Genomic DNA, 14,434 nt, shown 5'->3' on the forward strand with positions numbered 1-14,434 from the left:
CTTCACCCCTCATCAAGGAGACTTTTCTTTGCAGCTGATGGAGACCATTACAGAAAAACCAACCAAAATGCAGAGTTGTAGAGCCCAGTACCAAAGCATACATATACACAACACTCCTATACCTATGGCTCAGGGAACATTGTGGAAGAGGTGGCAGAAAGATTCCAAGAGCCAGAACATCAGGGATTTTGCTCTGAGCTTGTGTCTTCTACTATCAGAAGCTACACCCATCAAGTCTCACCAGTATGACTGCCCAAATGTGAGATGAACAAGGATGACACCAAGGAACATGCCAAAGTGAAGTTCACAAGTTCATTTCATAAGAAGTAGGCAGTTTATAAAGAAGAACCAATTAAACTGAGATCTAAACTCCCTTTGCTGATTAGACAAGTCCCATTTTAAGAACTACAGGCAACTGAATAAAGATGGGAGTGGAAGAGGTGGACTTCCCCAGAAAAGAGTACAATTGGTTAAAGGTGCATGCCTTTAATCTCAGCACTTTAAAGATAGGTAGGTGAATCTCTGAGTTTGAGGCTAGCCTGGTCTACACACACAGCCTAGTCTATCCTGATAATGTCTGCAAAATGTTCCAATTTTATAAGAACCTAATTTGCTAATAACCCAATAGCCAGCCCAGCCACAACTACATAGTAAGACCCTGTCAAAAAATTAAGACAATAAATAAGTAGTGATAATATTAACTGAATTAAAATATAGTGATTAAATTGAAAATATATTAAGAAATGAAATACATGAGTGAGACACAATAATCAGAACTGGGTTGAGGGTCATTAGGAAAGTTTGTGAGATTCAGAAGTATCAGGTCCAAAAGCACCAGAAAATGACTGACTGTGGTGTCTACTGGCATACCAAAGTGCATGCTGGCCTGCAGGCTCTCTCAGTTTCTCAAATACCTGTTACAGAGTCCATGCTGACATCCTGGCTCTTCTTACCCTACCCCAACTGTAAACACCTCCAGTTCATGGGCTTTCCTTTCCCAGCTTCTCATTCCCATATAACCCTGCCATTTAGGCCACATACTCTTTGCTCTCTCTGTCTTCTTCTCTTATTCTCCAACCCCCTCTCCTCTCATAGCTTAATCCTATATCTGGCCCTGTTTAGTCTACTACTGTCTCTTCCTGATCTGGCCTCTTTCAGATGCCTCTGTCTGTATTCTCACTCATATCTACAATAAAAACCTTTCCAACAATAATATCTTAGAATGGTCGAAATTTCTAGCTATAGTCCTACCTAGACATTGTTCCTTGAAACAGAACATCAACTATAACAAGGCTTAAGAATTCAGAAAGGCAATAGCAATAGCCACTACAGAAGACTACATGGAGAGTGAGAAGACTATCTTTTAATTAAAAGCATGTTCAATAAAATGTGAAGAATATTCTTTGTTAGTGAAGAGAAAAATGAAAATTTCCAATAAATGACAAAATCTGTTGATTCAAAATTTAAAACTACATTTTGAGTTCATTTCATAAGAAGTAGGCAGTTTATAAAGAAGAACCATTTAAACTGAGATCTAAATTCCCTTTGCTGATTAGACAAGCCCCATTTTAAGGACATTAGGGAAACACTAAGAAGTTAGAACTGTTGGGTTCACAAATTGGAAGCTGTAAGACACTGGGCTTTGCCCATGTAATCACTTTACTATGAAGTCTATCTTGATCATTTCTGTGAAATGTGTCAGTTTTATAAGAATCCAATTTGCTATCTTAGTACTTGTTAATCTTCCACATTGTGCTTTAATGTGAAGTGGGAGCTTTATAAATTAGCAGCTGCAAGGTTGAAATCCAAACAGCAGCCTGCAACAGAGCTAAGCAAGCCAGCAGGATTTGAGTGTGGCAGGTTTCTATGAAGCCTTCTTTTTCCAGAATGGGGGACCATTTTACTTAATTATAGGGAAAAATTCAAGTCTCGAAAGGTCCAAGTCAGTAGTTAGGAAGCTGTGTCACTGGGTTGTGTCTTAAACTGAGGTACAAACAGTACAATAGTTAAAATCAGTTTTAGGAATGATATGAACTCAATTAATACCATCTCTCTTGTTTTATTGAGACAGGGTTTCTCTGTAGCTTTTGGAGCCTGTCCTGGAACTTGTTCTGTAGACCAGGCTGGTCTTGAACTCACAGAGATCGCCTGCCTCTGCTTCCTGAGTGCTGGAATTAAAGGCGTGTACCACCAACACTCGGCCTTTTATTATTATTAAAATTTTATTAATTTAAAATAAAATAATTTTTATTTTAAATTAAAAGCGATTTGTTTATTTTAGGTGCATGAGTGTTTTGCCTGTATGAATGTATGTGCACTGTGCATGCCCCCGGGGCCCAAGAATGTCAAAAGAGAGTTTTGGATCTCCTGGGATTGGAGCCTGCTATGAATCTCCATATGGATGCTAGGTGTTAATTCCAGCCTGGCAGCAGCCTGCCTCTGCCACAGAAGCAGTTATCCCATCAGCTGTCCAGGGGCCTTGCCACCATCAGCTACATAACATGCGCATCCCTTAAAACTGCCTACCAGGCACAGCTTGCTCTCTTGCTTCTCTTGCCTTTCCTGCCTCTTACTTTCCCCCTGGTCTCCCTGTCTGCTTTTCTCTCTCATGTCCCCACTCTGACTCAGCCTTTCGCTCTTTTATTCTCCCCCTTCTGTGGAAGCCCACAGATGTGGATTTGCTCCACCTTGACCAAAGGTCAGAGAGTTCAGGCCTATTCTTGCTCCTTCAAGGTCATGACAGGAGGATGGCCCAGGGTATGGCTACTAACAAGATGTTTTGACATAGGGTGTGGTTACTTGATATTTTGGGTATTGAGAATGTGATTATTTTGTTCCTTGTATCATGGTAAATAAGTGTTTTGTCTTCTCCCTTCTCTTTTGGATTGGGGTATATAAAGCCTATGAAAAATAAATGTGGGCAGATTTAGTATTCACAGGGTTGCCCTCCAGATTCCATCCTGTGTCTCTGTCTTTTCTTTTCTTTTGTACCTGTTTTCTTTCTGTTTAACATTTCTAATCCACATACCCCTACCCTGAAATGTATGAACCCACTGAGGCTGAACCCCGACACCCGTCTCCCAATAAACCTCTTATACTAATTCTGTTGCACCTGGCATATTTGCTTAGTGACATACCTTGGCAGGGCCCAAAAGATACCCACTTTGCTTTCTTTTTTTATCCTTTCACTAGGAACCAAACCCGGGCACTTTGTGAGTACTTTTAACCACTGAACCAGTTCTCCAGCCCTGAACTTTAATTTCTTTTTCTGCAGTAGAATCATGTTTACTGCTTATTATATTCAGAGGTAAATATATAAGATTGTCTATTTAGGCCTCGGAGAGCAGCTTCCCAAACTTGAAGGTAATTTGCAAAATTCTAAATAGCTATAGACAGAAGTTTCTAGGTTTCATGGAAAGTGAAGACAGTATAGGAAAAGACGGCTGGACTGTCTAATTCAAGAGACGACCCTCACCAATTGCTGTGAACATAGTGACTACCAATACATACTCTGTCCCATTATCCATGAAGTTTACTACTATTTGTTGGGAAAATTCACACATTGATTCAATATAACAAACTCTTTACCCACTGTGTTTAGGCTATACATGATAGCAACTTTATGAGGAAAACAGATAGAAAATACAAAAGTTGAAACTCACATATACCAAAATGACCAATATTTTAACTGTGCTTTGGCCACAATTCTATATTACTGGCATGGATGGGACTCACGTTGCCTAGTAGGATAAGCAGGCTGATTGGTTCCTAAACCAGCCATGGGAACAAAGGAAAACTAGGCCACCTATTTTGTCTGAGCTTGACTAGTTTCATAGTCTAGAAGAGAAGACAGGATTTGGGAGTCAATGATGTTTGGAATGAGGCTAACAAGCCAAGGGAGAGCCATAGGAAAACATGGATTAGGAGAGTGAACATAGGAGGAAGAGCTTCAAAAGCCAAGAAAGCAGAGATTACAAATGAAGAATAAGGTGGGGGAAATTGCAGGATATAATACTGCGATAAAAAGACCTAACAGCTGTGTTTTTTTTTTAAACATACTATTTCAATAAGATGTTGTCCAAATAAAGAAGAATCAACACTGGTAGCGATGGTACTATTCTGTGCTATGAACAATCTCTACCATTTCTCATATTTCTACTTTTGAAATCTGAGTTTCAGAGCTGGAATGTTTAGAAATATTTTTATTATTAGGCTATAATTCCTCAGTGCTAAGATCTCTCTCTCACTTCTGTATTTTCATTAACAATTTACTTAAAGCTCACAGTGCACTCACTGAATTTAATGCATTATTGCTTCTTTCTGTGACCTATGAACCAGCAGCTTCGGGTCAACTAGAAGTCAGTTAGTGATGGGTACAAAGGAAACTCCACACCCCCAAATTCTGGGGCTTATTCCCCTCTACCATTTCCTTCTCACTGTCAGAAGGGACAAATGGCTCTCAGGGCACCCACTGGCATACCAAAGCACATGCTGGCCTCCAGGGTCCCTCACTATATCACAAGTACCTAGCTTTTCTTATCTCCTTCTTTAACCTAAACTGCTCTGGCTCAGAAGCCCCACTCTCCAGCTTCTCACTCCTATAACTGCTATTTCAGCTATGCTCTCTCTTTAGTCTTCCTCTCTTTCTCCCTCTTTTGCCCCTCCCTTGGTTGCTTCTCTCTCTTCCTCTCTCATTCTCCCCTACTCCCACTTCTTATGACTAAGACCAGTCTGCTGGACATGTTCAGTCTACTACTTTCTATTCCTGCTCTGGACTCTTCCAGAAGCTTCTGGCTGTTCTCTCCCTCATCACAATAAAAAAAAGCTTTCCCTTAGCCACACCTTGGAGCAGTCATGGTCTCACTTTATACAGCTAGAAAGATGAGGTCTTAGCCCATTTCAGTTGATTCATTATACCCATATACAGCACTGTTTCCTGGTGACTGACTAAAGTCTCCCTCAGTCATTAGTCCACACAGTCAACTGACCTGGATGGAGGGGGGAGGACCTTGGACTTCCCACAGGGCAGGGAACCCTGACTGCTCTTAGGACTGGAGAGGGAGAGGGGGAGTGGGAGGGAAATGGGAGGAGGTGGAAATTTTTAATAAATAAATAAATAAATTAATAAAAATAAAATAATGACTTATTATATAACTTCATCTGTTAGAAAAAGCTTCAAATTCAGTTGATTTGGGCAACTCTACCTTGTCTGAAAAGCCTTTTAAAACCCAGCCTCAATATTTACCAAATTTATGTGTTCTTCCAACCCAACCTTTTGTTCTAATTAGTCTGGCCTATTATTGCAAATTTTATGTTTCCTATTTGGATTAACCTATCATCTTTTCCTATCTAGGTTCTATTAATCCTTCAAATTCTTTATAAAACTTGTTCTGACTACCTAAGCTTAGAGTTGTTACAGCTCTTCTGACATATTTTTATTACATGTCTTCAAAATCATAGCAAAATCATTATTAATCTCAAGAAATTTAGGTTTTATTTCTGCCTCTGCACTAACTAGCTTTATGTCAGATAAATTCCTTAACATCTCTGGGTTTCAAAATTAGACTTTTAAAAGAAGAAAGCAAAACAAAAACCCCAGAAATGCCAATGTATGGTACTCTATACAGTGTGAGAAAAATAGAGGAAATATATTTTAATATAAACTTATTATTTCTAAATGAACATTCAAAAAATAAAGTTAACTCTCAGGTATTTGAAGTCTTCCTCTTATAATTTTCACTTATTAACTCATCATAATTTTTTTAAACAAAAGGTACATACAAAAAAGGGCAAACTTTATAGGCTGAAGAAATGGCTTCACAGTTGAGAGCACTGGCTACTTTTCTGGAAGATTCAGGTTTGGTTCCTAGCATTCACATGGCAGCTCACAACTAGGGATGTGATGCCCTCTTTGGCCTCTACAGTACTGGGAATACATGCTGTACAACATACATGCAGGATAAACACCCATACAGATATAAATAAATAAATAAATAGATACACATGGTGAACTTAAGCTCAATTTAAAAAGTTATAACTTACTCTTCCAGGTTATATTGATTGTAAAAATCAAGGTAAATAACGAGAACAAGAGCTAAGCCAGGTGATGGTGGTGTACATCTTTAATCCCAGCACTTGGGAGGCAGAGGAAAGAGGATCTCTGTGAATTCGCAGCCAATCTGGTCTACAAGAGCTAGTTCCAGGACAGGCTCCAAAGCTACAGAGAAACCCTGTCTTGAAACAAACAACCAACCAACCAAACCAACCAACCAACCAACCAACCAACCAACCAACCAACCAACCAACCAAGAAAAGAACAAGAGCTGAAAAGTATAATCATAGAGAACATAAAAACCACACTCAAGCCTTCTAAATGGCAAGAATACGAGGACTACTTTATACCCTTATCTCTCATAGCTTAGCATGGTGCAGTGCTCAAAAGCATTCCTGAGCTATTTCTCATCTGGGGTTCCTCCCATGCCAACTTGTTTCCATGCTGAGATCCTCTCAGAGGTTTCTGTATAACAATATTTGCTTTCATTAGAAAAGGGAATACACAGCAAAAAGAATGAAGAGGCAACCTACATAGAATATCAATAGCTGTACAGTTATGTACCTTGTTTCCCTTGCTAAATTCCCAGTGCAGATTTCCATTAGAATAGCATTAAATTCTTTCCTCCCACATTCCACTTCTCTGAGCTCTAAATCATTCATTCTGGGCTTCGATAATACAGCACTCTAAGAGTGAAAAAGTCTGTATTAGCAACAGTCACTTAAACAAGCCCTTTCTCTTATGTAAGGTATTGCTACCAAATAGAAGGATATACACTACAAAGTGACACATTTCTCTTAATTGCCTATACGGGTTTTATAGTTTGTTGTTCATTTTGCTGTTTTCAATGTATGCTTTGAGGTTAAATATCAACATGACTGTTACCAGGAAATACCTATCACAAATTTAGTAAGGACTTTATACAATTAAACATCAGAGTTAGGTCATAGACGCTCTCCGGTCTCCCCTATCTCCCCTCCGTCTCTCCTGCTTCCATAGCTCTCTGAGGCAGAGTTGAGAAAGCAAAGGTATTTTGCAGTGTTCTTGTAGTCTCCCTCCTTGCAGCTGGAAACAAAGCCAAATTATAACTTTACTTTCAGTGCCTTGTGAATTCTGGCACGTAGGCTAGGTTATCATGATATGGAACTTTACCCTCCCACCCTGAAATTCTCTTTGTTCTTGGGATCTGAATAAATGAAAGGTCTCTGTCCCTGGAGGGTCCTACCATCGTCTTGAAGTTATTTTTCCTAATTGCTCTCCCACTTCAGGATCTCATCAGCCAGGAGCCTCTAAGTCTCCTAACAAAGGACAATTCATTCCTTTTCCACAAACAAGCTTCTTAAAAAGTTTTATTTTAAAAAGAGCCCTTTAAAGGTGTTCTGGCTTTTATAGGTAAGATAATGTCAGAATATATTATAGCAAGTACCTAACTACCTTAAAAAAGAGAACCAAAACCAAAGTCAAAAAACTCAAAGCTGGCTGCTATGGCCCAGACACTTAGGAAGCTGACATGGTACTGGAAATGGGAAGTTTGCCTGTGTTACATAACACATGTGTGCACATGCACAAACATACATGCACCCATGCATACACATAACCATTAAAAATATCATCAAACCATACCAATACTAAAAAGTGCAACACTAAAAATGACAATAGACAGAATTATGGGCCAGGAGAGTGCAATTTATGGCCAAGACATTTAACAAGATATTAATTAAAAGGCTCCTTTAACCTTTACACATCTTAAAGAGTTCATTAATGCACTTGATAGCAAGGGCAGCACCACTCTTTAGTGAGAACTAAGACTGAATCTGCTGAGTTTGATTCCTGGAATTTGAGGTCTGCTCACTTTATCTTTGGGCTTTTAAAACTCTTAAATCTATCACTTCTCTTCTCAGAAGCTGTTTTTTGTGTTCTTTATATATGTCTATATCAATATTAGTTTTAGGTGCTTGAAATTTATATTAAAGGACAGATTACCGCTTGGCCCAAATCCAAGAATTGGGTATCTTTCCCCTGCTGTGAAGCTCTTCTCACTCCCTTCCTAGGAGGTGGGTCTCTGGTACTAGGTGACTTGCATACTGGCAATGAGCTACAGCCTTTAAAAAGCCAGATGAACACAAACAGTGCGGATTTTTAAAAGGAAGTAAGTTCATAGACACACACATACACATACACCATACAATTCAGGGAAGAACTTTATAAAGTTCCCCATACAATGTTGATGTCTAAGGTTTGGACTGTACCCACTTTCCATCTAGGATGGGTTGATAGTATACCTACTAGAATATACTTTGTAAAATGATAGGGCAGAGCCTCTTCAAAAGCACCCATATTAAAGAAAGGATCAATGCATGATGAGCTTTCTCCAGTGACAAGGTAGTGATAAGGGAGACAGTGATATGGGTGTCAGATACCTGCAGCCATTACTCCAGGGAGTCTAGCTTTATCTTCACCAGGTGAATGTTTAATTATCATTAAAGCAGTGATACTTTTAGAGAACAGGAATTTGTGCTTTGTGAAAAGGGTTAAGTATCAGTGTTGTTTAGTAGTGGGATGCTCAGAAAATAGAGACAACTTTTTTTTTTTTTTTTAAATGATAGGACACACCACTGGAAACTGACAGAAACATTTAGAAAATGTACTGAAGATCTGAACTGATTTGGTAGGTAGGGGCAATGTGTTCTTAAAGATGGGCAGGTATAGTTAATGCATCTCCTTTGCAGTTAAATATGAGAAGCTGGAAGAAATTTGGGTTACACAAGGATACAAAATCAATGTACAAGCCCATGGAAAACAACTGTGCTTAAAAGTCAAACAATCAGGTATATTAGTTTTGACGGTCTCTCTCAGGCTTCTCACCTGTGTTTCCAAAGTCTTTCTTGAAATAAAACAATGACATCATCACCCTTATTTCTACTTAAAGACAACTACATGAAAAACATATCTCAATTTAACATAGCACATCAAAGCAAAAACATTTTTCCTTTTATAAAACCCATTCTAAGAAAATACTTAAGTTCATATGCACCTCTATAATTCTTAGACTTCTGAAAAATGTGACCAATAAAAGTCATGTTGTTCTCTTTAGCACCAACTCCATCTACTCTAATAATCTAAATATTCATATTTCAGGATAACTACTTTTCAAAAAAATCTATACTTACTTGTCTCCCACAATTCCCAGGTTGATTGTGGGATAACCATGTTCCTGAATTGTTGCTAGAAGTGTTGACCGATTGCTGTCTCGAATCTTTCCTGGTAAGAGGTCATCTTCAGGATTGAGCAGCTACAAAGCCAAAAAACCATCACTAATTATTTTCTTAGGTAATGTTGCCTATTCTAATGGAAGAAATTAGATGTGAATACGTTTGGCATTTGGAGATCTAAGACAGCATCTGGCATGTAGAAGTTATATGCTCAAAGAAGTTTGAATAAATATTGAAAGTAAAGGAGAATGGTAGCTGAGTGGGTCAAATTTCATACTAGGTTTGGCTATAATTTGGCAATAATGTCAAGGAGAAACTGGGTTTTCCTAGAAATTATTATGAAAGTATCTTGGTCTGGCAATACTAACTTCCGATTCATCTTAAAATATCTTTTATGTATACGGGTGTTTTGTTTGCATATATGTCTATGCACCACCGTGTTCTTGGTTCTTACTGAGGCCAGAAGAGAGCACTGAATTCCCTGGAATTGACTTCTCTGTATTTGTGAGCTACTGTGTGGGTGCTGGGAGTCAAACCTGAGTCCTCAGGAAGAGCAGCCAGCGCTCTTAGTCACTGAGCCAGCTTCCCAACCTCTTCCAATTTACCTGACAATGAGAATATCTGATATGCTCAAGTCTGGAGAGAACAACTTTTTACTTTTTCTCTTTTTAAGCTTTCTGGTATATTTTCTGAAGTGGAATCAACATTATTAAGGAAAAATTTCTTTGAAAGGAACAGCTATTTTGTGTCCAAGACACAAACTTAAACAAAGAATATTTAACTACACCCATTCACAATTCTACTTCTCTGAGTTAATATGTATCAGAGCTGTCCATCAAGAAAACTTACTTTATATTAGGCTGTTTCAGTAAGTAGTCAGCTTAGTCAGTACAGTAGGAACACCTTTGGATTTACTTTAAAAGCAAATTACTCAAACTCATTTATAAAATGATTTTATTACAGCTACCCTGTAATGTACTTGTTAGAATTTAAGTAACAGTTTATGCAGATAAATGTGATTTATTATATTATTGATTATATGTCATTTATATCACTACATTACCAATACTATATTACATCATTACTATAGAGTATTATTAACAATAGTAATGCAGCATGTCATTAATGATTCAATAAATGTGATTTTCTTTCCTCATTGATAAGAGTATCTAATTTCCCTTTGGTTATCATATTGTTACTCCTAGGGGCTAGCTAGCTCACACCATTCTTGTTTATATTGTGAACACAGACATTATGACTGCAAAATATTCAAGAAAAGGAACCTTTAACCTGCCACACATACACCGAAGATTACATGTAAGTGGTAAAGGTACTTGCCCAAAGTCTGATAGCTGATTTTGATCCCTGGAATTTACAGACAGGCAGAGAAGAGAAATAACTATATGCAGCTGTGCATTTACCTTCACAAATGCACCCTGGCATGCATGCAACTCAAACATCCCCAATAACAATAAATAAAGTTAAAAGGAAAGAGAGAGTGATACTTCAGCTTCAGAAGTATTATAAAGTTAAAATGAATGTTTTACTTTTAAGGAACTGAGGATCATACTCAGGGCCCTATGTGCTATAGTATTGAGCTGCAACCTCAGACTCAAAGCACTACGTGGTAGTAGACTGAAGTGGGCAGACAGCAAGTCCAGCATCTCAGATACCTTGTTAGTGTGGGGATCCCCAGGGGAATAACCAGTTCCCCTTTAATTTTCCTTTTGATTCACTAGTGATATCATATACCCAGAGATTTGACTTTATGTTAAAAAATAGTGGCTTTAAAACAATCCTTTTACAAAAAGGCTGGAAAAAGACTCTCTGTCATGTTACCTGGAAGCCTTCCCTTAAACAATGTACGAATTTACCTTTATCATAAGCCATAGGACACTGCAACCCATGCCTATACAAGTCCCTGGCAGGAACTGAAGACTGCTACTGCAGTGCTGACATAGACGAGTTACCTGATCTCAACTAGCAAAAGCACTGCACTCGTAATTCCGTAAGTCAGACTAACTCTGCCAGTCAGACAAGTTGCGTTAAAAAGAAAACTGCACGCTTATATTATTGCCTCTGTTATATTTTTACAAACAGTTCCAGAAATAAGAGGATAGTTAGAGATAGCTAGAGAACAAGAAGTTTGTAAAATTGACATAATGAAATAATAGCTGGTTAAATGAGGTGGGTAGACTTATAGTTTATTTAAAGTATTTTAAAAGAAGCATATAGAATTAAATGGAAAGCTAAATATATGAGAATAAATCTACAATTTTCCTCTTTGCAATTTAATCCAATTTTCTGTTAAATTTCCAGCCATGTCTGGAATGGTGCTTAAAACTTATTACAATTAGTAATAAGTATAGAAGAGGAAAAAATGCAAAATAAAACAAAATATCTTACTATCTCTTTCCTATCTATCACTTTAAATTCCCATTTCTAGTTTTTGGTACCATCAATGATGCTACTAACTTCTTAGCTTTTCAATACTCAACTTTTGGATGTTGATTTTTCCCTTTGTGGTTTACTCTCTTCCCAAAGACCTCAAGGATTAAAACCTTTTTTCTCCCCCTTCCCTCCTTTCTTTCTTTTTTGAGACAGTGTCTCACTATGTAGTCCAGCTGGAAACTTGCCATGTGAACCGGGCTGTACCTGACTGTCCTTGCTCTCAAGGGCTGGGATGTGTATCACCATACCTGGTTTCATTCTATTTTATCTCATTTTTATCCAGCCTGCTACCAGCATCTCCACAATTTCATATTAACAGCCCAAGTTCCCAGTTCTAGGTATTCAGTATATTCTATCTGAGTTCTTTTTAAAGCCTTACAAGTAGGTGCCTTGCTAATAAGCTTTCCTTCTGAGGAACGAATTAGAAACATGAATTTGCCATACCATGCTATTGCCTGTGTAATAGTTAAACTGTACAAACCACAGTGTGCAATTCAAACTATCAAAAGTGATAGTTTCTTTATTTTTTTTAAAGATTTATTCATTTACTCTATGTATTTGAGAGTTCCTCTATATGTACACCTTTATCTCAGAAGAGGACATCAGGTCCCACTATAGAGGTTGTGAGCCACCATGTGGGTAGTGGGAATTGAACTCAAGACCTCTAGAAGAGCAGCTATTGCTCTTAACTGTTGAGCTATCTCTGCAGCCCCATAGGTGACAGTTTTAATACAAATATTAAGATCTCTATACTCTGACATAGGATTATGGACAAAGCTATTTAATTGTAAATCCAAGTGGACTAAAAAGGTGAGAAAGTTTGTTCCAGCAAGCCACCAGCTTTACAAATTTTTTACTTGTCTTTTACTGGACTGTTCTTACTACCATCTCCTTGAGAACCAGCTGATAACCAACTCTAGTCCTTAAAATTATGCATGCACACTGTTGTAGTTGCTTCCTTTTGAGATATTGCTGAGATTTTATACTACAGTAGAGAAATATGTCATCTCAAAATATGCTATTTTGGTATAAAGATGATTTTTGATCTGAAGGCAACTATGAAGCACCAAGTACAAGAGCTTTATGCCAGGTATGGTGGTGCACACCTGTATTCTGGTGCCTGGGACTTAAAGGCAGGCCGATTAGGAGTTCAAGGTCATCCTCAGTCACTAGAAATTAGCTATATGAGACCTTTGTAATATAGCTATATTAGCTAATATAGATAATATGACCACCCCAAACACACACACATAACACAAATAAATAAATAAATACAATATAGTAAAAGAAAGGATTTAGGTAAGAAGCCTTGTCACTAAGGTTCTCTCATTGGTTATGCTGCACTTCACTGAATTCTCTTAGCCTCTTTGCTCAGGGGATATAGTGGTTGGAATCTAAATGTCTCTTCATAACCTCATATACATATGGTTCATAGTTGGTAGTGCTGTTTGGGACAACCTTTTCAGAGGTTCAGCCTTGCTGGAGGGAATCACTGGGGCCAGCTTTGAGGATTTATAACCACGTCCTCTTCCTATTTTTTTGTTTCCTGTGGGTGGATGGAAGTGAGATGGCCTTTCCTGCCCTTACAGACTCTAGCCTCTAGAACTGTATGCTAAAAAAAACTTCCTCAAATTCCATTTGGTCATGGTGTTTTATCACAGCAACAGAAAAGTAATTAATACAGAAGATTTCTCTATGGTGATAAGTTCACTTACTTTGAATTATGATATTTATTGGTTGAGTTCCCAAAGTTAGTTATTTCCTTTGTCAGAAAATAAGGTTCCTGAGGCATTTTGGCTATGTGATCAGATATGCGCTAATTTTTTTTTACCTTGGTGAAGAGCTGCTAGGGTATTTATTGGATACTAATAAGCATCTTATCTTCCAATTGGCTATACTTATATCTCTAAGCTTTTTTTTTTATTGGTCTATAAACCATTTAGATTATTTAAGGAACTGGATTGGAAGGAGATTTCTTCTTTATTCGTTCTGACTGGTAATTTCTAGGGTCCAATGTTGAGAATTCATTTTTATGTTTAGACAATGAATTCATCAAATAATGAACTACCTGTGGATGTCATCTAGCTTGTTTGGTCTTGTATTTATCTTTAAAAAAGACATGCTTTCATTAAGGACAAATACAGTACTTGGAGTACTTTTAACATGACTATAATATTCACACAAAATACTTTAAGAACAAAGAGAGAAATAGAATTTTAGATATTCAATGATTAGCATTTTTATTGTCATGTAAAGCTTCAAAAGAAAATCTTGAAAGGTAAAAAAATTCTTTTGTTAAATCCTCATGAAGAAAATCTCTGTCTTAATTTGTCAAGATGACAAATTCACTTATTTTACCATAAGAGACCTCTCTCTATTTCTGTTCTTTAGAGATTTAATACTATGGTCTTAATGATTCCATCATGTGCCAAAGACTCACTTTCTCATACACTGAAATGGCTGTGCCTGCACCTAAGACTTCTGTGTAAGGGGAAGGCTGTAATTTTTTTGTAGTGGTCAGCGACTGTTTTCATCTTCCTTGCAAGCAGCTCTTTTATACACCTTCAGTCTTCTGTCTCCATTTCTAAAAAAAAGTATTAGTTTCTCAAGCTCTAATTGATGATATATGAATATCAAAGAATATCCACATCATCCAGATCAACAGATTTCTCTCTCTCTCTCTCTCTTCTCTCCCTCTACACACACACACACACACACA

At 37.6% G+C, this 14,434-nt stretch overlaps 1 protein-coding gene across 15 annotated transcripts in view; it reads right to left on the bottom strand.

The window, feature by feature from the left end:
• Positions 1 to 14,434, bottom strand: part of Gphn (gephyrin) — a 351,833-nt gene that overhangs the window by 39,706 nt on the left and 297,693 nt on the right. For all 15 annotated transcript variants that reach the window (XM_087911715.1, XM_087911713.1, XM_087911716.1 and 12 more), the window contains one exon: positions 9,223 to 9,344. In XM_087911715.1, coding sequence (XP_087767841.1) covers positions 9,223 to 9,344 — 122 coding nt within the window. The remainder of the gene's footprint in view (positions 1 to 9,222; positions 9,345 to 14,434) is intronic.

Source organism: Myodes glareolus, chromosome 11, assembly GCF_982192425.1.
Source record: "Myodes glareolus chromosome 11, mMyoGla1.1, whole genome shotgun sequence".
NCBI lineage: Eukaryota > Metazoa > Chordata > Mammalia > Rodentia > Cricetidae > Myodes > Myodes glareolus.